Genomic DNA, 24718 nt, shown 5'->3' with positions numbered 1-24718 from the left:
ATCACACCACCAGAAAGTCTGTCTTCCGAAATTTGGTATGGAAATTTCCAGAACTGGGATCAGAATTCAACTATATATTCTTCTCTGGAGTAGGACAGCTGAACATGAGGTAAGAGGAATTTCTGTGTTTTCCATGTCAAATTGTAAACATTAAGCTACTCTGTATTTTAAGGCATTTACACAAAGGGGTTATAACAAAAGAATTATCCTTTAAAGTGTGAAGGGAAAGCTATAGTTTAGATTGTTGTTAGCTAGCTAACCAGGTGTTAGAACGTTGTTAGCCTTGATGCTAGCAAGAAATTCTAGTTTGGGTTGGTCGTCACATTCTCTTTGGGATTGGTTGTCACATGATAGTAAAAGCATGTAGCTTGGTTGAATAGGCTATTTTTGTTAGGCCTTTTTGTTTTGTTCTTTATGTTGATATTGGCCTATAGGCTGGCCTAAAGATATTCCTGCTCATGTTACTTGCTCATTTTTTAACATGCATCAAGTTATGTATTTGTTACCTTGTCAATGCAATTCAAGTTTCAAATTTATTTCTGCCTTCTTTTTAAGTGTTTTCCCATTAAAACAACCCCATAGTGCGTGACAACCATCCTTGTGATGGGGTTGGTTGTAACATACCAATGAATCATTGCATGTATGAAAACCCCATTAACCTTAGCATTTGCACCTTGGCTGTTGTGTAATCTATGAAAGTTTGTTATATTTTGGGAGAATAATAACCTAAGCACAATGAAAGGCTTGAATAAAAATGCATACAGTTTTATTTCAGCGCTTTTAACAACATAATATTCTCTCAGGGTTTTTTTTTCTTCTCAAATTTCAGCATTTATCTTTGCATTACATATAATACAGTCCTCCTCAATGTGAGTAAACATCCTTGGTAATCAGTTCATCTTTGTTTACTGGGTGCATTCATCCTGCACATCAGAGTAAGAAAAAGAGAAAACACTTCATCCCCAGGACTACAGCATGCGGAGATCTGAGGAAGTTGTAAGATAAGGTTCTGGTTTGCAGGTTCTTCAGTGGCAGTCAGATCCTTTGGTGGTCTGATATCACACAGTGTGCTCAGATTTGATCAGATCCAGAATCAGCTGGATGGTCCTTTCACCTACAAGAGACAAGCGAATTGGTTTAAGCATTTTATTTTGTTACTTCCAAGAAGACTTTTTACACAAGATTAGCTGCTCTATCAGTAAGAAACAGACAAATAAGTTATACGGCAAGAAAATGACAAGTTATTAAGAATTGTGCATTTACCCAAATATGTAACAGGGCTTTTTTCCTGTGTAACACACTTGAAATAAAGTTTCTTATAATTGGAGTCCAGACTTTGAATTCTGTAAAAACTGCCCCATGTAAACAGTCACTCTGTGGGGATATCAAACAATATACTATAATATAAATAGACAAACTCATCAAAGAAAGAGGTTAGTCTTGAAGGGGTGTCTTGCTATCTGGTCTGGCTATCAAACACATTTTTCTGATTTCCAGGGCCAAGACAGTCTTAATGTGTCTACAATAAGGTGCAATTTCATTTAAAGCCAGGAAGTTTCAGGTAGTCAAATCATTTTTCTTTATGTAGCACATTTAAAACAACCAGGGTTATTAAAGTGAAGGTAAAAGAGGAAACAAGAATGCCTCATACACCATAAAATAATACAAAAAATTCTTGGAATCTGTTGGGTGTGATGATTTTGGAGCTCCCTTGTGGACAAAAGGGAGAATGCATCTCTGTTAAGCCTGTCCTGTACCTACGCAACATTTTCTTACAATAAATCTCATCCTACTTTATTTTAAATGTCATACACGCAACTCACAATGACTTTTCAGTGTGGAACATGATTGGTAGCATGTTATTCATCACCTACCTAAAAGCAGAGATTAAAGGCAAATAAAAAACTAGACAGTTGTAATCCATCTTTTCTCTGAAGGTCTTGTTTGCTGAAACTGTAATTTTAAGACAGATTCGTATGTCTCTGTGTTGGCTACAGTCAGAAAAGGAGGCATTATGTCTTCTGGTTGTATGCCATTCTTGTAAAGACAATATTTCATTTGAGGGATTTTCTTTACACTTTGCATACATTTCCACTCTGAGTCAGGTTTAAAGTGACTGCATTTTAGAGGTACAAGGTCTTGGTGAAAAACCCCATAAGAATGATTCGTCTTGATCCATCATTATATCTTCCCTGTCCAGCCTTGCAGAGGCATTTAACTACCAGGAAACAGTTCTACATTTAATTTGACATTTTAAAACCATTGCTAGATTGATTTTTGTAAAACTGCAGAGAACAAACATGGGTTCTTGAATTGTTTCGTTTAACAGGATTATTCGGGTTTTGCTGCAACATTCACTTTACAGAACTCCAATAATGCAGAGTCAACAAATTTAATTAAACATTGTTCTTAATTCAGCTGATTTATACAGTTCTGGCATTTATTTTCAATTATTTTCCAGAAATATTTTTGTATTTTGTCTGTATTGGCTGCACATATCTCATGATTTATATTTATTGCTGAATAGCGTAGTTTGTTTCTATTTCCCCCTTTTCTTTAAATATATTGTATAATTGAGTTGTTTTAATCAACACAGTTTTACACATATTTGCTTACCCTCTGCACAAGAGTACCTGCTACGCTTGAATTTCTCCCAGGGGATAACCTCATATTAACCTACAGTGTGTTGCAAAGCTTGACTTTACCTTCCAGATTCATCCTGGGATTCTCCAGCTTCTTCTCAAGCAGAGAGTCCATCAGTTTCCGCAGATGTTTGAAGATGACACCGATCCGTACGGGAGCCTTTATGTGTTGACAACATACCTCTAGTTAGAAAAAAACTTTAAATGTTCCATTTGTTAATCTTGCACATACAAAACTGCTGCTTCTGACCTGAAAGTGAATCCAACTGTCCAGCGTGATAAGCCTCTCTCTATGCTGGATATCAATGTCTCCTCCAAACAGCAGCATAGGGAAAGGGCGAATCAGAGTGGTGTCTCGCAGGTAGATCTTTGTGTATTTCACCTATGGAACAGAAGACTTTAAGCATGAATGTTTCAAACAGTTAGGAAGCAAAAAAAAAAAAAAAAAGAAGAAGTCCGCAGTTGCACCTTCTCCTGGTACAGCAGCCAGCCGTGCGTCTGCAGATTACGGTTCACAGACGAGGGGTGGACCTGAGCCTTCCCCTGTGGCGTCTCTACTGTGCAGGCCACTCGCTCCAGAACATCCACTGAGGGAGTGCATAAGACACGACCCACGCTGTCGTAAAGCCCTGCTGTCAACACGGCATTCAGTACGGAGATCTGCTGCTTGGAAAGAGAGGCGGCCTGTGACTTGGAGCTTGATGAGGAGCGGGACGACCAGAACCCTGCCTGCTCCATCATCTTCATCAGCTCGTACTTCACATCCTGGAGAGAAGAAGAGAGTCAAACATAAAGAATACGACAGGAGTTGGGAGATATTTTTATATTCAACAGAGACTCACTAATCACCTCGATTGTGAGCAGAGCTGTGCGATTGAGGAAGTGTTTCCTACAGTAGGACATTTCTGTTCTCTCAGTCTGAGAGTTCTTCCACCTAAAGGACAGAGAAATGGGCATTACACACCGTTCACACAGCAGTCTCACTTGTTTTTATCAAGCATTGTACTTTTGACAACCAGCAGCCTCATGTCAGAAAAGACTAAGTCATGTTGAGATCTAACAGCAGACCCCGATATTTCAAATCCTTTTGTAGGACTTCTTAACCTGCTATGTTTGTTAAGTCCTTAAAACAGGTTGATTTGGTGATTCTTCTACTACTAGTTACAGTAAGTCTATCAAATTTCATGATTCGAGCTCCTTAATAAGAAAACAGTCTGTGCTTGAAGTCTTTACCCTAAATAAGCGTTGTATATTGTCAGGTGATCTGAGTTTGCGACTGCTAGAGCGGATTTGGCCAGGTTTGCTTCCTCCTTCCTGTTCATAGGTGTGGAAAAAGGAGACTTCTCTGTGATGGCTGCTGCGATGGTTGCCTGAAAAGAAGTCTTCGGGTTATTCATCACAATGATCCAAATAGAAGTGAATATTCTAATGCAGTTGCTAAGAATTGTAGTATAAGTGTTGGTTTTGTGAATTCTGAAGCAGAGGGACTCACAATGGGCTCCAAGCAGCCGAGGATGGCTCCATAGATGAGCATCTTGCCGATCTTCACATTCACAGGTAAACTGGCCAGGTGATGTCCCAGAGGAGTGAGGATGTGATTGTTTAAATGACAAGCACCGATCTTTCTCAGCAGGTTGACGGCGTTACTGACGGACTGAGGCTGAGGAGGATCCAGCGCCCGGCTCAGGAAGTCCTCCGGTGAGCCGTACTGACATTTCTATATGAGGGGAGGGGATCAGGGAGGGTTAAGTAATGTTTTAACATTTGGTGGGTCATTTTTTCTGTTGCATGAATCTGCATTTCTGTATGACTGTGTTTGTTTTATATACCATTATATGGAGGCAGAGCTCCTCCAGTGGGACCCTCAGAATCTCAGGAATGGAGTAATCCATGAAAGCATCAAACCTGAGTACACAGAGTCAAACAGCAACAGGAATATGACATTATTTTTAAGAAACTACTATTAGCTGGAGTTTATTTTGGTCATTATTACTGAGGAAGTAAGAAGCAAAGCAATCATAAGTCCCATTCTTTAAAAAATACCTTTCTTTGTTTGCCATTCTATTAGTTTATACCTCATAAATAATTAGATCAGGGTGTAGATTATCTTTGTACCTGTATTTTGGGTAGAGTCTGAAGCAGAAGCCATTTCGCACTCGTCCTGCTCTGCCCTGCCTCTGGAGGGCGCTGGCTTTGGAGACAAAAGTTTCTACCAGAGAACTCATCTGGCTGCTCTCATGGTACCTGAGCGACACACGAGGAATGATTGGAGTTTAGTCTTTTTAGAAGCAAGTTCCCCTCTATTTATCCTTTACATTAAGTATTAAATATGCTAGTTGATTATTATAACATCACTTTGGTCCACATTGAAATATCTTCCCCAGTGGTTCTCAGCTGGTCTATTCTCAGGACCAATCACCTCCTCATCGATGACGAATCATGATCCAAATTTGTGATTTTTTTTTCCAGCGAATCAGACAAATGCTGAAGTTTGGAACTAGCTCAAACCAAAATGTGAAGGAAAAAGGATACAAAACAGTGTTTCAAAGGGTCATCATAGACTTTTTGCAACGTCTATTTTCCCAGGCATGGCGGCAAGAAGGTTCCTGGTTCGCTTCCTGGTGCAGAGTATGCATGTTCTCCCTGTGCATGCCTGGGCTCTGTCCGGGTACTCCAGCTTCCTCCCACCACCAAAGACATGTTCATTAGAATTATTTGCTGACTCTAAATTAGCCCTACATATGAATGTGAGAAAATGACTTTGCAACCCACTTTTGGGTCCTGACCTACCAGTTGAGAACCACTGATTTGCACTACTATCAAATGGACTGCCATGAAAATAGGTACAAACATGCTTTGTACTCAGACAATGTGTCCTGGTGGCTTGGATGATATGAGACTTCATGGAACTACATCATGATGTTGAAATTTGAGTTTTTGAGAACTTAAATCTAGCCCAACCACTGGTCAAAACTCAATCTAGCTTACAGCATGAGAAAACCTTTGGAAAGTGTGTAGACCTTTAGTTGCATCCTCATAGGGGTTTTTATTAGCACCGTGCTCCCTGGAGAGTCAAAGCATGTTGCTTTGCTAACCCAGGAACCGTCTTATGAGCAGAGCCGTCAATGCCTAGCAAAGCTGTATATCCTTTTTGCAATAAAAGGTTAAATCCATGGCAAGAGTGTTCCTGACTGCTGTTCAGCAAATCACTTAATATAGAAAATGTCTGTTTAAACTGATTTTAAGATGATTTACAAATGACACTAAAATATGCAGGATGTCTTTGGTGTTGTTCATGAGCCCTTACTTGTTCTCTTTTGTCTTCCCTGTGTCGATGACAAACACGACATCAGGAATAGTGACACCTGTCTCAGCAATGTTCGTGGACAAGACGATCTAAAAGAGACACAAAAGAGGATAATATGAAATATCAATATCCAATGTTTCTGACAGAAATGACGTTTTTAAAAAATGACTCTGAAGTACCTTTCTGACTCCAGCAGGTGGCACTGTAAATGCAGCAGCCTGATCCTTTGATGAGAGAGTAGAGTGCAGTGCAACAATTTTGTACCTGAAAGAGGAAAATAAAAAATAAATAAAATAAAAAGTTTCTGCATCTTGACATTTAATAATACTTGTTTGTGTTTTTCACCTGTTTTTGTCCTTAAACCTCTTGTCTGTAGTGAGCAGGTCAAAGAGCTGCTGGATGTGAGCTAGACCAGGAAGAAACACGAGAATAGCTCCTTCTACTTTTGCAAACTGTGGGGATTTTTCTGTTGGAGAACAAATATGCAGAAATATATCACCCACATGACTTAAACATTTAATATCCTATGCCTAGGAAATGTTTGATTTTTACCCAGGTAGTCGATGAGGTCAACCATCAAGTCCATGTTGATCTTGTTAGGGTTCATGTACTGCAGCACATGCCGAGTCCTGCTGCTGAAGTGGTCCAGATCTGGGCCCAGGTCCCAGCCGGAGGATGAGTCTCTTACGATAAACTCCTTGAACAGACAGAGGAAAGTTACATGGAGAGTCTAAACAATTATTGTAAAATACACTGTATAATTTGCACTTTTATTACTAATTTTTCATATTTAAAAAATGGCTGACTTATAATCTGTGTTTTAGAGTACCACACATACAGTCTGCAGACAGAATAAAGGCTACCTGGTGCTGTAACGTCTTGCCACCTTTTTGAGTGACAGAGACGCTAACTTCTTCCTCTTCCTCCAGAATTTTCTGGCTGTACTCCGAGTCTTTTTCTAGGACGTAGCCCGTCTCCTCCACTATGTCTTCTAAGTGGAACACCTAGAAATACAACCACAAAAGATTGAAGCGACCCAAATCTTCTTCTTTTTCCTAAGATTGATTTTCATTTAACTGAACAAACCAAAAAAAAGATGGTGAAATAAGATTATGTGAATGTGGACTTTCTTACTTCAACTGGGAATGTCCTGCCTGGGATGTTGATGATGGGGCAGCGGTTGAAGTAGTTGGAGAACTTGTCACAGTCCACTGTGGCGCTCATCAGGATCAGCTGTAGGTCTGACCTCCTCATGACAACATCTTTGAGTATAGTTAACAGGAAGTCTGACTGAACACTACGCTCATGGACCTGAAAAATACAGAGATGAGAGTAGCAGGGGTAATGGATGGTGTTAAATATCAAAGTGAACTTTTGATATGACTTTAAAGTTTTCTATCTTAATGGTTATCATTGAAGGTATTTGTTACTTAAAGGGATTTAACTGCAGAACATGGCTCTGTACTGACACAAGTTTGAGCACATTTTTCAGTCACAGAGGTGAATATCATAAATGCTCAGCTTCCACCACTTTATAAAACAATACAGCCACAGGCCAGATTTGATCCTGGGCTTTCATGGGGTGCACCTTAAACCACTAGGCTGTATGACAGGCTACTGTCTTATGAACCACAATGCCAAATTTCAGTCATGAAAAACATTGCCTAGATTTTAGAATTAAGTTTCAAAATAATGAAAAATGATGCAGTAATCTCTGCTTTAGGATGGTGTGGGCATGTCAGTCGAATGTGCTCAAGCCACATCCAATCCTGAGAAATACGATCCTCTCAAATTTAAAAAAAATGCTTCTGATCAGAGCACAGCTGCCTTGCTCTGTGCAACAGCAGAGATACAAAATTTGGGGAATAAATTTACTGTTTTCTGGCACAAATTTCTTTGTTATGATACTTTTAATGACCTGTAGGCCATTGTGGCTGATAGATTTGGAAAATTTACCTCACAATGACAAAAAAGCACGTAACTGACTGTTAACTTAAATGAAGGCAGTGACATCAGCTAACATCAGACAGTACTGAGATTAACTAGTAAGTGATTTCATTGTTGTAGTGTTAAGGAGTGGGTGTGGTCATGTCTTTGAGCTGGGTCATGACACGGGCTAGTTCCCAATCAAGACAAGCGGTATCATGGGCTCAGATATTTGCCCGGCATGAATAAAAACAAGCCTGGAAAGAGGTGAATGACTTTTTAACGATCTAAAGCAAAAATTCAGTCACACATACATAAATCTCAGTGTTTTCCTGTGTTTACAGCAACCTTATTCAAATATTTCAAGTAATGATACAAAAAAGTTTGCATTTCACTTTACAGGAGCTTTAAAAGCATTTCAAATAACTCTTTTTCACTGAAGACTCTTGGAACTTTGCTGTGATGTTGCTTTTACACTTGACTGCTTCTTTTGGCACAGCTGATTAACATATTATTTCACATTGAACTGTGTTAGCAATAAAGACACTGTCCTTAAACGGCCGCAGTCTTATCTATTTTCTCTGTCCATCTTAGCCAGAAATGTTTAGCAGCATCACCAATATTTGGGGGTTCTCCAAGGCTCCATTTAAGCCCCATTCTCTTTTCTTTGTACAAGTTTCCTTGAACTGCTTTTAGCTGTTTATCACATTCTTCACTGCCCCCTGTAGCACACATAACACCGTGTCAATCGAGTGTCAATCGAGTAAATCTAATAATTAAAAAGAAGTTGCAGTATATTTATTTGCAAATCCTGTGTTGGATGCAGAACTGTCAGTACCTCGTCTACTATGATGTGTGTTAGGGAGCTGAGGTGCCGATCATGCTGCAGTTTTCGAAGCAGAACTCCAGTTGTACAGTAGAGCAGGCGGGTCCACTCCCCAGACTGATTCTCCATCCGGATCTGGTATCCACACAGTGATGACTGAAACAAGATTTCAACATGAAACATGAGCATGAAACATTTAAGCATGAAGTTTAACATCAAGCTGTAAAAAGTCTCTGTAAAAATGTGCCCTCACCTTCGCCCCTGGTCCGTCCTCACACCCAATCTCCTGGCTGACTCTGCTGGCCAGACTCATGGCAGAGATTCTGCGTGGCTGTGTCACCACGATGTTGCAGGGTTTGGGCTCTTTGCTTCCTGTTAACAGCTCCTCCAGGAGGAACTGAGGAATCTGAGTGCTCTTCCCGCTGCCTGTCTCACCTGCTACCACCACCACAGGGTGGCGCTGCAGAGCTTCCAGGACTCTGTGGCGATGCTGAAACACTGGGAGCTGCTCTCGCTCTGCCTAAAAAATAAATTACTTGTTGTTTCTATGGTCTATAACATGAAAAAATCTTCATCATAGAAGACTCTGCTTCACTTCAGCGTATTTACCTGCAGCTTTTGGGCCAGTGAGGACTTCTTCAGCTTCTGAAAGAGCTCTCTGGATGTCTGAAATGCACCTTCCTTCCTGCCTCCTCTTCTTTCACTCTTCTCCTCCACTTCCTCTCCTCGCTCCCCAAGTTCAAGACCAGCCAAGTTTTCCCAGGACTCCTCAGGCTCTTCGTCTCCATCTCCGTCCTGCCCTTGCAGTCCCATGGATCCAGAACCCTGCCCTTGGTTCTGGTTCTGCTGCTGTTTAAGTCTAGTCAGAAGCCGTGAGATGAACTGGTCTCGGGGTTTGTTGGCAGCGGTGCGGCTCTCTTCCTGCTGCTGCTGCTCACTGTCTCTCCACTCCAGCCACACGTCTCTGTAGGTGGGAGGGAGGAGCTGGTGCACCGACTGAGAGGGAAAGATCGAGAGGGATGGAGGTGTGTTAATCATTAGAGAAAGAACACGAGAGGTAATGAGCACAGAATTATTGTATTACCTGTCCTTTAACCAGAGTGTAGAGGGCCAGTGTGGCTGCTAGGTGTTGAGCCTGCATGCTGTCTTCAGTCAGGATGGTCGGACAAACTTCAAGAACATCATCTGGCTTTTGAATTCGCACCCTGATGGACACAGAGCATTAGTGTAGCATGATCTCAGACACCTTTTCTTTAACAGTAAATCTTTACAGCACAAGATTCAGTGGATTGACAGTATACCTTTGTGAACAGAAAAAAGGACAGAGAAGCATGTGAACACACTTACTTGCATCTCCAGTATCTCCCAGCAGCGACCTTGTGAAAAGCTGGCGCTGGACTCTTGGGCAGGTTCTTTCTGACCCAGTCAATAAGAAACTGTTTGGGAGACTTTCCAGTCCAGCTGCGAGCGGTGTAATCAAAGTTACGGATGTCCTTTGGCTCATTCTTTTTCACAACTGGAAAGAGAAATTTACGAATCCATAATCAACATTTAATACACAGAATACTCTGCATTCACTGACAAATATTTCTTAAAGTGCAATACTTTTAATGTAACAAAACTACTCATGACACTTTATGTAGGGTGTAATTTAGTAAAAGGCTCTTCTGTGCAAAGTTATTTTTGATTAGAGATGCACAAAAATCAGGGCAGACATAAATGTTTAAAACAACATTTTTAACTTGTTTTTCATTACTTCTTTTGGTGTCAAGATCCAAGTTTGTACTACAGGTTGCCTCTTCTGATAGACAGAAACACTCTTCTCTAAATCAGCATTAAAGTCCCTGTAAAGTGAAATCCAAAATTTGTGTCTTGACATACTAGATATGTTTTAATAAAGTTGCTATAAACATGTGAAAACATGGAGATCTATGTATAACTTGAAAGTTGTTCGCCTCTTTCCTGGCTTGGGTTTATTTGGGCAGGGCCTATGGCCTTAAATCATAAAATTGTGCGGTAAATCTTCATAAAGTTGTATTCCCAGGCTAAACTCAGCAGTATGATGTCATGCCAACTTCAGTGTTAAAATTTATAATTTGTGTAAAATTTAGTTCTCAGCATCTTTTACAGTGGTACTTTACTCAAAGACAGTTTTACCATATGGAAGAGACGGGGAATGGTCTGGGGCCTCACGCTCCTTTTGATAAAGGAAATGTGTATTTTGAATTTAAATAAAGGGCTAAGAGTGAAAAATGTTTTTTGATTATCTAAAGAAGTCCCAGTGGAGAACCTCTGGCTTTAACATGAAGGTCCAAGCCCCTCAAAAAAAATGTCTTCATATCAGGCAAATTATGATTAGGTACATCCCTAAAAACATACTAACACAATGACTTAGTAGACTACTGTGTGGTATAATTGCATGCATAAATTTGAACAAAAGTGTTATTTGTGGCAGAAGAACAGATAATGCACCAATAGAGGGCATACTGTTTATTTTTGTAGTTAGTCGGCCTGGACACGTGTTAAAATATTTAGATGTCATGAGATTCATGATCTTAGGTAGGGGTGCCCAAACTATGTCCTGGGGGCAAATGCGGCCCTTTGCTCATTTTCAGTTTGTTAGCAGCAAATTCTAAAACATAAATGAAAAATGGCCCACATGAACATAAAACTTGTGCTTGACAGTAAATTTATCTGTGTTTTCTTATTGACAAATAAGAATAGTTTTGTGTTACCTTGGGGGCTCGTCCGGGACACTAAAACAAAACTATACTCATTAGTGCTACCATGCTAATTCTGTACACAAACATTTTTACAGGACAATTTATTAATGGGCTTTTTTCGTGACTTAAACTGACACAACACTGTAAATTCTCTGGTACATGAGGTGTCATTCTCATTCTGACCAGGCTGGAGTGAGTGATAGCCAGGGCTTAAGCATATCCAATCTGAATCACTAAGCACATCTTTACCTGAATTAGACTGGATTTACTAACTTCAGTATCATAAAGATGAGGCATATAAAAGTGGCCCAATCATCCTTATGATCTCCTGAGTGTGGCCCTCAGTGGAAAAAACTGGACACCCCTGTTTGAAGAGGTTAATGCAAGTAGAAGTCAAAAATCATAATCCCAATTATTTTGATTGGTATTAAGATCACAATTATGAAACACAATTGCTTTTTGATTTTACAACATAATGAACAATATGATACACACACTTATTGAAGCTAGAAACTCTTAACCCCTTAATATCAAAAATAATATTCAATTAACAAAATAATAACTATTGTGGCCAAAATAACAATATATAGTAACAAATACTGAAACTTTTACCACTGGATAAATCCTATGGGCAAAACGGCATGTGGGACAGTAAGTGCTTAATCATGATTATCTGTTTTCATGATTGTGGGAAGCTAAAATTGTGATTGAAATTGAAAATCGATCAATTGCCCAGCACTTGACACACAGATATTCATATTTCAAATCTGAGTGTTTGATTGTGTTTGATATATATATATATATATATATATATATATATATATATATATATATATATATATATATATATACACACACATATATATATATATATGCATATATGCTGTATGCTGTATATAGTATCACATCCTGATGGTACAGTTTATTATTTTGTTTGATCAGTGTTTTAGCAAACCTTTCTCTGCAGGAGGAGCCTTCTCAGCTTGTTCAAACAAGTTAAAGCCAAAATCTTCTTTGTCTTGACTCACTGGGGCTGTTTTCTTCTCCTTCTGAGGTGCATCTACCACTTTTATAGCTGAATTGAACATGGGGTGGGACTCCAACTGCTTCATTTCTATAGACAGATCATTCATTTTTCAAATTTTAAGTCAAGATTGAGTTGAAATGAATTGTTCAGAGTCTGTGTGTTAGAGTTAGAGCACACTTACCTTGCTGTATGATGCGTATCCTGTCCTGTGCCATCCTCTGGCCCTGTTTGTCTCCTTTTGTCTTTGAAGCAGTGGCCATTTCTTTAGTGTCATACAGTTGAGCAGTGAGGATTAAATACCTGTCATTCTAAAAAAAAATGTATGAATGAACATCCTGAATTATAGTTTAATTTTCTTTTTTTGTTCATCTATAAAAACCTCAAACTTTCTTTAACTGAAAGAAGCTTTGGGTTCACTTACCGGATCAAACTTTTCATCCAATTCAGGATTTCGTGCAGCCTTCCTCCCTCCTTCCTCTTCCTCGTCCTCCTCCTCTTCATCACTGCTCTGCTCTGCATACCTTAAAATCCAGTCCTTCATGCTGACAGCTTCATCCTTTTCTGTCTCCTAGTAATCAACCCATTTATAAGGTTAAATCTCATGCAAAAATGTACCACTCTTAGTCTGTTTTTACAATACAAACCTTGGTTGATTCTTTGCTGGTCCTGCTGGCAGCTTTGGGGCTTTGTGCTGCAGGTTTCTGCTGAGCCGGAGGCTGAAACCTAGGCCTGCTCTTCTGACTCTCTTCCTGCATCTGCTGGCTAAAACCCTCCGGCAGCTCCTCTGTGTTATGTGGAAAATATAAGGTGTTACAGTTACAGTAAGATTGCCATACTGTATGAATTAAAGAATACTGATCTTTTGTTACCATCTCTAAGGTTGAGGCAGAGCCAGTCAAGAGCAGAGTGGAGATCCCCTCCATACAGCACGCTACTCTTCATCGCCTCCTCTATGTGTTCTCTCTTAAAGTTGAATTTCTGCAGAGCTGTGTACAGGTCCTGGGGACATATGAGGAAGATGTAACATGAGCTAGAGGTGGGACAAAATATCAGTACAGAAGTGTTTCGCTGCCCAGTCATCGAATTGTAAGGGCCTTTTATAACTATTTTAATGTTTTTAAATGATGGCAAGATTCCCTCCAACCTGACTCACCCCATCATTACTTCTTGAAAGTTTTTATTTATTGCTTAAAACTTCTTACATCCTTTGGTCCTTCCAGCCTCAATTTATATCAAATATGTTGCTGGGTTCTCGTGGTAATCATATATAGAGTCTTATCATATCATATAGCATCGCATACTACTGTATCGTAACAAATCATCTAGAATCATAACATCAAATACAGTATCATTTCATGCCAAACTGTATAATATACTTTGGTATTATATGATATGATATTTTCCTATCATGAATTACCCTGTAATTTCCACCCCTACTCCCAACACAACCTTTAGTCATGGAAACAGATACTAATTTGTTTTATTAGCATGAAGGTCCAAGTTGAGTTTTGCATTACCAGCAACTTTTTGCTCGTTAGTCTGCCTGATATTGGTCCTTTGTCTCCATTTTCCTCTCTGAAGTCATTGATCAGTTTGATGATCTTCTTCTCAAGGTCAGCTTGGATAGCAACCTGTGAAAAAATGTCATTTATTTATTTAATTTTAGATGTTTTCAACACGTAACTTTACAAGCTAACCACACCAAGGTGCAGCAGCAATATGTGCTTGGCATAGAGAGAGACATACAGCACTGTGTGCAAGTTTTAGCCATGTTTGTGCCAAAACTTGAGGCTGAAATGAGGTGTGTAAGTCCACCTGAGGGCATCGCTGGGTGGGAAGAAGGATTGGATATCCTTGCATAATACCAGGAGTATGGGAAAATAATTTGTTGAAAAAACAAAGTCCACACCTTTAGGGTGCTGTAAGGGGTGAATGCAGTGAGTAAGCATAGCCTAAGGTATTGTCTGGGTGGGTAATAAGGTTGCAACGAGCCCCTGGTCATGCTGTGGGTGTTCCAAGGCCCTGAAAACCGCTGACAGTCTCCAGACATATCACCAGGGGTGAAAAGGCCTCAGACAGAAGAAATGCCATTGAGCTTGACTCTGGCTGCCCTCTCCAGCCACAGGTTGTGGCACATCAGGCCCCATGATAAATCCTCATCATCCTACATGCCTACATGAATGTATGCACATGACTGTATGTTAATGAAGCAAAGACTTACTTTGAGGATAGACTTGTCTGACACTCCACTTGTGTCAACCTGGGCAGTGTTGGCAAGACTATAGGTTTTTGGAGCTGGACAACGGAAAGAGGAAATGGCATTAGGAAAGAATAATGTACGTTCAAGCTGAACCAGATTGCATAAGTTCCAGAGTTTAGTGTTATGGATGTGTTTACCTACTCGGTTTGTTAAGATACCATATTTTTACATTTTGATACCTTTCTAGCAAAGAAATGAAACTATATTGATAGCTGTTACAATGTCATGATAACAAAAGTATAAGACGTGGGCAATTTATTGTTTCAAATGCCAAAAACATTGCAAGCAAAGTACTGTAAACTGTCTAAAATTGTACAAATGCATTGACATATACAAATCAGCAGTTTTTGATAGCAATATGACTGAAGACAAATGGTTTTCTACGCTTTGTAAAAGGAATTTAAAACTATACATCTATACACAATATGACACCTCTGCCTATAGCATCTCATCTATAAAAAAACGTCTCCCTGTAACTGTTAGGTGTCTCAATAAGTGTTTTTTCCTCCTGAATACATAGTTATCCAACATCATTAAGGAAATACAACCTTTTGACTTGTTTTCTTTGGCTGCTTTGCTCGGTTTGTTGCCGACTGGCTGTTTCTTCGGGTCTTCCGCCACGCCGTTGCCCGGTGCAGTGGCACCAGTCCTGCCTGCTGCTCCAGCCGGGGCTCCGGGGGTAGCAGCTTGCGCCGCCGCTTTCTTCTTCTTTCCTCCCATTACGTCCACAGAAGTCAGCTGGTTTGAGGCTCGTCTCTAGGACCTTTGGTGAGAAGTCATAGGAAAAGCACTGAATTGTGATGGTTTTGTACAGAGCGTAGAAATTGCGCTACGTCGTGTTTCTGTCTGCTGTCATGTCAGATCAGGTAATTTTGGACCACACAGCTTCCGTACCGGTGTATCGTTGTAAAGAGCGACCGTGTTAACTGATGACCTTCCGCTGAACGTGTCCCGTGTTATCGTAGTTAGTGTGACTACAATGGTTAATGGTTTTTCATTACGGAAATATCTACTGAACAAATGTGGCATTTTGATTAAAAAAACTGAAGATGTGTTGGACTCACGAAGACAGACGCCCGCCCCTCCTCATTTTCAACCGCTCCAGTGTAACCATAACAACCAACGATAGGTTCAGCTGACAGTCATCAGTTAACAGGGTCGCTCGTTAAACCGTAACACCGGAAGTATTACCGACTAGAAACCTCGTGTTGTATTGTGGGAATTGTACCCCTAACAATCATGGCGGACGCCTTTGGAGACGGGTTGTTCAGCGTGTTTGATGAAGAACAACAAACGACATCGAGTAAAAAGATCCCTGCGTCTTTGACACCAGACATAGGGTAAATATTGGGGTTTAGCATATTAAAGTTTAGGGTTAAAAGCTGCAGACCGACGATATTCCGGGGACCGTGGACGTAGCATCATGTGTGCTCGTGCGAGAAATGAAACACACCGTTAACTTGCTAATTAGCTAGCTAGTTGATAAGAAGTGTGTTTTATTACTTGACTGTGCTGATAAATTTTATCTGAATTACCTCAGAGGCTTATATTTTGTGTTAAAGTCATACCATTTAAATGTTTGAGTCCATTAAATTCAGGTGTTGAGTCGAGCTAGCTAGCTAAGCGTTGGTGTAACGTTGCCGTTTATATTGTATCATTATGTACTAAGCTAATCATTTTTCTGTACGTTTTCTCGTTTCCAGTAAAGTTGTTAGTAAAAATGGAACTGACAAGGATGCTGGTCCATCTGTCCGAGTTAAGAGGGAGGCAGACAGTGATGGTGGAGAGGAGGTGGTGTTCGTCAAGAAGCCTCGACATGAAGCAGTCTCTGCAAATGACCTGAAGTAAGATATTTTAAGACATTATGCCAGAAGAAGCTGCGTAGGTGCCTTTATAGGTTCCCCTATTTCTATAAAAGTTCATCTAAGCTTTTATTTATCAAAGCTAGTTACCACTTTGAAATATAAGAATAAAGGAAATAAATAAGAGGCAAAACTATAAATATATAGAATAATACAAAGACAATGATGTTCTTCTGTTATCTTATTATTAGTTTTCATTGACTGTTTCACAGAGGTTTTTTATTCCATTCAGGGCTTTCCTCTAGCACCAGCTGTCAGCCAATCAGCCGGCTTTTTTTCCTGTTCTTGACTTTGTGAAATATTTCAGCTCACAGGTTGCGACTCACTTTTCTTATATGTTGTAGAATTATTGCAGCAATGTTTAATATTAAAGTAATTTTTCCTATTAAAAATGCTTCCTTGCAACTTAAATTTAAAACAAATCTCCTTTTGGTAAAATCTGTCATATAATTTGTGTTATCCTGCTATGTAAGGTTATGGTATTTGGTTCGAAAGTTTAAAATTCTTATGTTAATTTAAAAGTCTAAAGTGGTAAATACATTATGTATTTAGACTGTCTTTACATTGCACCAAACATTCACTAGATGGCAGGACAAAATATTGAGTATTTCTGGGGCAGATGCCCTTCTCTTTACTTGCAAACTTTCTGAACCCTCCACTTGTTGACTACTTTTTTCCACCAGCTGGCTATTCTACTCCATACATCTGTGGAAAGCTGTTCAACTTAGTCACTGGCATCAGGAGCATGTACTGTTTTCACAGGAAGTACTAGCCATTGATAGATGTTGTAGAAATATACTTTAAAACTGCTTTTGGGTAACAGATGTTGTTTGTACTTCAGTCTTGCAGAATTTATGCCCCAAGTGAAGGTGGAGCAAGTTGAGACCATGGAAGGCTGCTCACATGAGGTACAGACAGAAAAATTTTTTTAGATCAAAGAGGGTCTCCTTATATTAGATGATCCTTATTCTGTAGCATTTTATTCTTGCTCTAAAATGTCAAAACTTTGATTGTTTACCTTGATATTTCTCTTTATAGGTTGCTCTTCCTGCTGCTGATGATTATAAACCATTGAAACCACGAGTGGGAAAGGCAGCCAAGGTATAATATGGTTTTAAATCCATTCTGACACTTTAGAAATTGTTGAATAATAGTCTCTTGAATATCTATCATACAGATAGACTTCCTTTCATTAAATTATTCAGCTTTTGAAATCTAACATCAGACAAAACATATTCAAAACTTTATACTGTAAGTACGTTTTCTCAAAACATATTTGTTTGTTTTATAAGGACAGACTTTGAGCTATTGTTTTCTTTGGTTCACATAAATGGAAACAACACCTAAACTTTTCTTTCCTGTGATTTGTCTTGCAGGAATATCCTTTTATTCTTGACCCATTCCAGCGTGAGGCCATTTTATGTATTGACAACAATGAGTCAGTGCTCGTGTCTGCACACACTTCTGCGGGAAAGACTGTTTGTGCTGAGTAAGTATCTTCAGCAGACAGTCATCATTAACATATGCTGTGGTTTGTGTAGTTACCCATGCCGATGAAATCGGCAGGGAGTTATGTAAAGGGTTCTGTGTCTTTGTTTGTTCATTTCTTTGTTTGTATGTGTACAAGAAAACTCGAGAACAGAAAGTTGGATCTTCACCAAACTTTCAGGGAATATTGGGATAGTGACAGGGAAGAATCGATCAGATTTTGGTGATGATCCGCACACCCGTTTGGTAATACTCGGACTTCGAATTTTGAAGGCTTTAGTAATCAATGGGAGCGTGAGTTCCTCGGTGGCACTGCTTAGGCGTGGGTCTGCCGCCTCAGACAGCCATTCTAGTTATAGTTATTGATTGGGTTTGAAATATATCTGTCACTACAAACTACAGCATATAAATCTTGTTGTCTTTCATTTGTTGACGTTTAAACTTTTTATCACACTTAGTCTCAGTTTCATTTTGTCGACTTAAATCAGATTTGTGATCTAAACTGAGTCATACCTTACACTTGCAGATATGCCATTGCTCTAGCCCTTAGAGAGAAGCAGAGAGTGATCTTCACCAGTCCCATTAAGGCGCTCTCCAACCAGAAGTACAGAGAGATGTACGAGGAGTTTCAGGATGTGGGACTGATGACAGGTGATGTCACCATCAACCCCACAGCCTCCTGCCTCGTCATGACAACAGAGGTGAGACACGGTTGTGTCAGGGAGCAGATTCAGCACTGAATTTTGCAGAAATAACTCTTTATTGGAGGGTTGTCTTTGGAAGTTGTGCAGCAAGTTCAGCTTTTCGTGCCTCGTCTGAGATGATGAATTTCTTTTCCCTTCAGATCCTAAGGAGCATGCTGTACCGAGGCTCTGAGATCATGAGGGAAGTGGCATGGGTTATCTTTGACGAGATCCATTACATGAGAGATTCAGGTGTGTGGAGAATCACACGGTAGATACATATTTTCTCTAAACTAAACATCTGTTGTGGTTGGTAATATTTACCCTAAGAAGTGCAGTTCACTAACATGGTAATCTAATGGGCTAGAACAGCAATTCATAGCAAGTTTTTAATGCTGAGAGATTTTTGGCTCTGGAAGGAGACGATTCTATCAGCAAACCTCATTGAAAAAAGGTAGGCTCATAGGTTTTAATTGAAAAAATATATTTCTGAAACTGTATTTCAGAGCGTGGTGTGGTGTGGGAGGAGACTATCATTCTTCTTCCTGACAACGTGCACTACGTCTTCCTGTCCGCCACCATCCCCAACGCCAGACAGTTTGCTGAGTGGATCTGCCACTTACATAAACAGGTGGGATTTTGTTCTGTGGTCGTTATTAAAAGGAATGAATAGCTTCTATACAATTTCTTTAAATGTAATGAAGGGAGGGATGTTATGTCTCTCTGTTAAAATGTTAAGATTTTTTAATAAGCTAAGGAATAAAATATTTTCATCTCTTATGTCCTGCAGCCATGCCATGTAGTCTACACAGACTACCGTCCTACTCCGCTGCAGCACTACATCTTTCCAGCAGGGGGCGACGGACTCCATCTGGTTGTTGATGAGAATGTAAGAGAGAAACCCCGTAATGCTCTGGTCAAGGTTCTGAAAGGGAGCCAGATAATTAATCCTTTAGAAATCACACTAATGTCAAAGAGAAAGGGGTTACTGTTTCATGATATGAAAGACTTCCATTAGGACATGTCCTCACATTTCAGAAATCTTTTGTTTTATTAAGGGAGATTTCAGAGAGGACAATTTCAACACAGCTATGCAGGTTCTTAGGGACGCTGGGGATTCTGGGAGCAGCAGTGGAGGAGGCAAATGGGACAGAGGACGAAAAGGACCCACTAAAGGTTTGTTAGAGCTCACTGATAAATTATGCAAATGTCTTTATAATTTGGTAATTTCAATCCTGGTATATGCCTATATTTGCTCATATTTGGTATCTATAGGTCCATCCAGTGTATTTAAGATTGTAAAGATGATCATGGAGAGGAACTTCCAGCCTGTCATCATTTTCAGCTTCAGTAAGAAAGAGTGTGAGGCCTACGCTCTGCAGGTTGCCAAACTGGACTTCAACAGAGGTAGGTGTTGTCTTGTAATTCAGAGTTCTGCTTTTATCACATCCTGTATCGATATCAGTTTGTGTTTGAAATGTTCAAGCCCTTGTTCAGATAAAGTAGCTATCTTCAGTACTCTCCTTGTTTTTTTCAATTGGTGCAGTGAATTTAGACTCATGTCAGGCTCTTGATCCAGAGGATCAGTGTGAGTTTGTGGGATTTCTAGTCTAGAGGTCACTCACCCAATTTTTTTCCCTGTGGTTTCATGGGCACGTGAGGTTTAGTTTTATGCAGAGCTGTTGAGCGTGGTGTTAGGAAATTATTTTGTGGTTGAGAAAAGAAAAATCTTGTCAAACTGGTTCTATAACTACATCTACTATTGCTCTGCTTCTACACAGCATCAGGCTCTCAGTTGCTTACAAGAAGCCTTTTGACATTGTACAGGACACTCTTTGTGAGTAAAAATTGGTTCTGAATCCTGACAAAAACAAACTCATGTTGTTTTCAAACTCATAAAAGAAGCCGTCTGAGCCCGAAGTCTGTCTTGAAATGGGTAAAAAGGGTTGCAGGTATGCTGCTCCTGCAGCCTGGAATCTTCTGCTGATAAGCAAGGTAGTGAAGTTTTAGTCTGGACCAAAAGACCTATGTCAGTTCAAGTCTTTTTATTTATTCATCATCATTCCTTAAAGGGATACTTCAACATTTTGGCGAATTCGCCCATTGCCATAATTCCTATAGTCTTAGTAATAGGTCTGTTTCCTTTAGTTGTCGGTGCAAGCTGTTTCTAGATCTGGGGGGACCGTTAAACCAGCTGCACGCTAACGCTATGTTAGCAGACGGAATTTATGCTTTCCCTCATCAAACTCATCAAATACACAATCCATCAACTCCAAAACGCTCTCGTGGACAAGTTGTGACCTGTACATTCACCATGCTATGAAATAATAACATATAATTATGTAACATTACGACACAAGAAGCAAATACTCTGAACTATTTCTTGAGTAAACCACTGGGTGGAGTGACACAATGCAGCAGCCATGTCTGGAGTGTAGTTCCGGCTTTGCATTTAACTTTATAACATCTCCGTCTCGTAATGTTCCATGATTATTTCATAGCGTGGTGAATGTACAGGTCACAACTTGCGTTTAGTAGTTGTTGGATTGTGTATTCGGTGAGTTTGATGAGGGAAAGCATAAATTCTATCTGCTAACATAGTGTTAGCGTGCAGCTGGTTTAACAATCCCCCCAGATCTAGAAATGGCTTGCACCGACAACTAAAGGAAACGGTCCTAAAGGAGACCTATAACTAATTATGGCAATGGGCGAATTTGTCAAAATGTTGAAGTATCCCTTTAAACATTAAAATACATTTTAAGGACTGAAATATATTAATTTGTTCATTATATTTTAAATTGTGTGTCAAAAATCCAATACTGTGCATCCCTAGTTAATTGCATACTGTACTGAACCAAACTTGGTGGAAATGCACCTTTACTGTCTACAATTCTACAATCTAATACTGCTTTCTGAGGCACAGGCAAATAAAGGAACTAGTCGCAAGTCAGCAAAGTTTCTGCACCAATATGAAGCAATTATTACATTAAAACGACTATAATTGTATAATCTTTGTTTATAATGTAATAAAAAAAAAAAAATCAAAACTTCCCTATGTTTGACTTTGATACAAATTTTAAACTTTTGTGATTTTTTTCAGACAGTTAAATCTTTTTGTGTCACAGTAGGTTGTAGATCTTTCTTTAAATTTGACATTTTTTGACAAATAACTAGCACATTTCTTGATTTTCAGTCAGGCCTGAAGGTTGACAAATCCTTGCTGTGTGCTCAGCCTGTGTTAACTGACCACATTTGCAAGTTTTTAAATGTGAATTTTCTCTATCAACAAAATTAACAATAAGCATATTTTGAATCAACCAGACGGCCACACAAATACATTTTCTATGACAAATAGCTGTAAATTCAGGAGGGAGTTGAAATTAGGCAAGCGAAACCGCTCACTATAATGTTGCATTGTTGGCAACCAGAGCAGAATAAATCCTCCCCACACAGTGAGTGCCATGAAAATGGTTTATTGTTGCTTCACAGCTGGTCCTGCTGTTTGGTTCAATGGATAAGTGGAGTTGCTTCACAAGGACAAATCTCTGCAGGATGGGAGATTGTCCAGCAGTAGATTGAGGTTGGCCTGCGTCCACCTGCTTCAGGCTCTGTCAGTGAAATAAAACATGAAGTCTGACTTGGGAAACATTTCCCCTCCCTCATCTTGGTTTGTTTTTCCTGCATTGTGACATTCTCATAAATGTGGAGGTTTGTTTTAATGCTCAGTACTTCCAACACTGAGGGTCTTTCTTCAGTCAGTGCTGCCAATTCTTTCGTTAATATGAAAAAAGAAACAAATGGAAGAACTCTGCCAGAAGTAATTTCTCATTTCCCACAGTTTCATGAGAATTTTCTTGGACAAACGTTCTTAGAAAATGAAAGCAGATGGTGTTCAGTGATAGCAGTCGGAGGATTCAGTTAGACTGAGGAAAACTAGATGAAAAATGTTTAATGAAATAATTGGATTTACACATGAATCAGATTATTCCATCAACTTAAGTAGCTCAAAGACTTTATAACAAAGTGTTTATGATGTTTAAAGCCTTCAGAAACATTTCATCACTTATTTGCCGAAATCACTGCTTGGTCTGCTCAGACCTGACCACTTGTATTTTACATGAGTTACAATTGTCAGAGTTGTTTCCTTATTTTTTTCGGTGTCATTAGGGGCCAGTCCTCTCCTGTAAACAATGTAGATGTTAAATTGTCAAACCCGTGCTTGTTGGGAGGTTGATGTTTATTGTGGCGTTTCCCAAGTATATGTAGCTGGGTTAAACTGAAGGGATGGAGTCCACACTCTCAGTCTTCCTTCAATCCATATCTATTTTTCTCAGTCTGTTTTTATGATAGGCCCCTCTAACTTCCCTCCTCTCTCCTGCTGTGTGCAGTGACAAATACTTTCTGGGCAGTGTGTGTGAGAGGAATGGCAAAGCAGGGCTGGAGCCAGGGGACCGGCCAGTGCTGAAACTTAAACCAAGTGACCCGTTGAAGAACTGCAGCTTTAAAAAACCAAAAAAATATCAGGGGGAAAAGATAGTTTGTGTTGCTGTGGAGCTGCAGTGGTCGTTATTTTTCACTGTACAACAGTGTAATTGCTGGTTTTGTCATTATTGGCAAAGCCAATACACCTGTACATCTTTGCTGACCCACAGAAGGTTTGGGGAAATTTTTCTGTCAGTGATTGTTCTTAGACTTAAGTGTCAGTGTTAAAAAAAGTAAAATTAACTTCCAGCTGATCAGAAAGGATATCAATTTTATTAGAAACGGATTCACTCATTTCTATGGAGGTCAATAATGAAAGGAATATATAGGATGGGATGAAATGCAAAAACATCTTTTCATTTTGAATTTGTTTTATTATGATTACAAACATTCTCAGAAGGTTTTTTTTCCAAGTAATTTTTCTATTAAAGAATAAAATAAAACATTATTACACATAAAAAGTGGCATGGGTTTAAATGTATGTCATGATTACAGTTTATTTGGATACAAATCGGAACTGAGGATGCATGATATTGAATTTTTTGCCGATATCTAAAATGCCTGTATTTACAGAACAATTTTACCCGATACTAATATCAGCACTGAAATTAAAATAAAGTTTTTCAGACCTAAAACTTAAGTCCCTAAAACACAATTTTAAGCTTAAGGATGAAAAATTAAACAAACTTCAGTCCTTAGAACACACTTTAAAGTTTGAGCAACAAGAAAGAACAAAAAACAAAGACTTTAGCTGTTTTAGGTCTACTGGCCCTAACTAAAAATCCTGAAACTTAATTTTAAATACAGGTGGTTGATGGACATTGTTTTTTTGGGATCATTATAGATTATAAGGGCTCATGAAACTGATATTTATTTACAGTAAAATAAAAGGCTTTTAATAAAAAATTCTGAGTTTGAATTGGTATCAGTAAGTACAACAGCAATAAAGATGAGGCTTTATCTCTGAAGATTTACATCTTTTACATTTCATGTGTTTATTAGCCAATGATATAAGTGCAAGTAAAATATTGGCATCTGCTAATACTGATTTGAAGCTAATATCTGCCTATATGGATATCATGCAGATAGTATCTTGCACCCCTAAATGGAACCATCCCCCCCTAGTGTCAGTGTAATGTCAGCGTCTTCAGTGAGCAAATGTGTAAGTAGCATTATTCTGTTAAGATTTATGTCTGCAAATAACAGTAACGTTATGCCAGTGTGCTCGCTTTGCACAGAGTCTCTGATGGTCTGTGTGAGGCTTTAACACGGGCGATGTGCTGGAATGGATCAGCTTGATTTGTCTTGAGACCGCTGCTGCAGCACTTTGCATTACAAGAGTTTCAGTAACTGCTTAGAGGTGTTTGAACTTGTGACCTGCTTGGTTTAGTCCAAGATGAGGAAAAGAAGTGGGTTGTGGCTCTGATCGTGGTCAAAGAAATGGTTTTAAATACTGTAAGTCTCTGTACGCTAGCTGTGAGTTGTAGCTTAG

At 39.3% G+C, this 24718-nt stretch overlaps 2 protein-coding genes across 3 annotated transcripts in view; one reads left to right on the top strand and one right to left on the bottom strand.

Annotated features, from left to right (window-relative positions):
• Positions 1-769: 769 nt before the first annotated feature.
• On the bottom strand, positions 770-15883 carry dhx29 (DEAH (Asp-Glu-Ala-His) box polypeptide 29). 2 transcript variants are annotated; one of them, XM_041811820.1, is made up of 30 exons: positions 15776-15883; positions 15606-15685; positions 15260-15474; positions 14673-14746; positions 13969-14082; positions 13321-13450; positions 13096-13235; positions 12873-13019; positions 12633-12759; positions 12380-12538; positions 10049-10217; positions 9786-9906; positions 9311-9697; positions 8955-9221; positions 8714-8857; positions 7084-7260; positions 6813-6953; positions 6502-6646; positions 6295-6415; positions 6129-6213; positions 5950-6038; positions 4758-4886; positions 4472-4547; positions 4135-4359; positions 3876-4012; positions 3492-3576; positions 3111-3407; positions 2893-3024; positions 2706-2802; positions 770-1114 (listed from the first exon to the last, which is right to left on the bottom strand). In XM_041811820.1, exons 3-30 carry the CDS (start codon positions 15429-15431, stop codon positions 1059-1061), a joined length of 4143 nt encoding a protein of 1380 aa, XP_041667754.1. In that variant the 5' UTR covers positions 15432-15474; positions 15606-15685; positions 15776-15883; the 3' UTR covers positions 770-1058. The 2 variants fall into 2 exon arrangements, with proteins under 2 accessions (XP_041667754.1, XP_041667753.1); XM_041811819.1 differs by lacking the exons at positions 15606-15685; positions 15776-15883 and having other exon boundaries at positions 15260-15583.
• Positions 15884-15920: 37 nt separating this feature from the next.
• Positions 15921-24718, top strand: part of mtrex (Mtr4 exosome RNA helicase) — a 28786-nt gene continuing 19988 nt past the window's right edge. The window contains exons 1-11 of the mRNA XM_041810648.1: positions 15921-16051; positions 16415-16555; positions 17415-17481; positions 17612-17674; positions 17950-18062; positions 18588-18762; positions 18906-18996; positions 19251-19375; positions 19535-19633; positions 19803-19920; positions 20020-20151. Of these exons, the coding sequence (XP_041666582.1) occupies positions 15951-16051; positions 16415-16555; positions 17415-17481; positions 17612-17674; positions 17950-18062; positions 18588-18762; positions 18906-18996; positions 19251-19375; positions 19535-19633; positions 19803-19920; positions 20020-20151 (1225 nt within the window). The 5' untranslated portion in view covers positions 15921-15950. The remainder of the gene's footprint in view (positions 16052-16414; positions 16556-17414; positions 17482-17611; positions 17675-17949; positions 18063-18587; positions 18763-18905; positions 18997-19250; positions 19376-19534; positions 19634-19802; positions 19921-20019; positions 20152-24718) is intronic.

The sequence above is a fragment of the Cheilinus undulatus genome, linkage group 17 (genome assembly GCF_018320785.1).
Source record: "Cheilinus undulatus linkage group 17, ASM1832078v1, whole genome shotgun sequence".
Classification (NCBI taxonomy): Eukaryota; Metazoa; Chordata; class Actinopteri; order Labriformes; family Labridae; genus Cheilinus; species Cheilinus undulatus.
The sequence above is the reverse complement of the archived record's forward strand: the minus strand, read 5'-3'. Positions and strand labels throughout refer to the sequence as shown.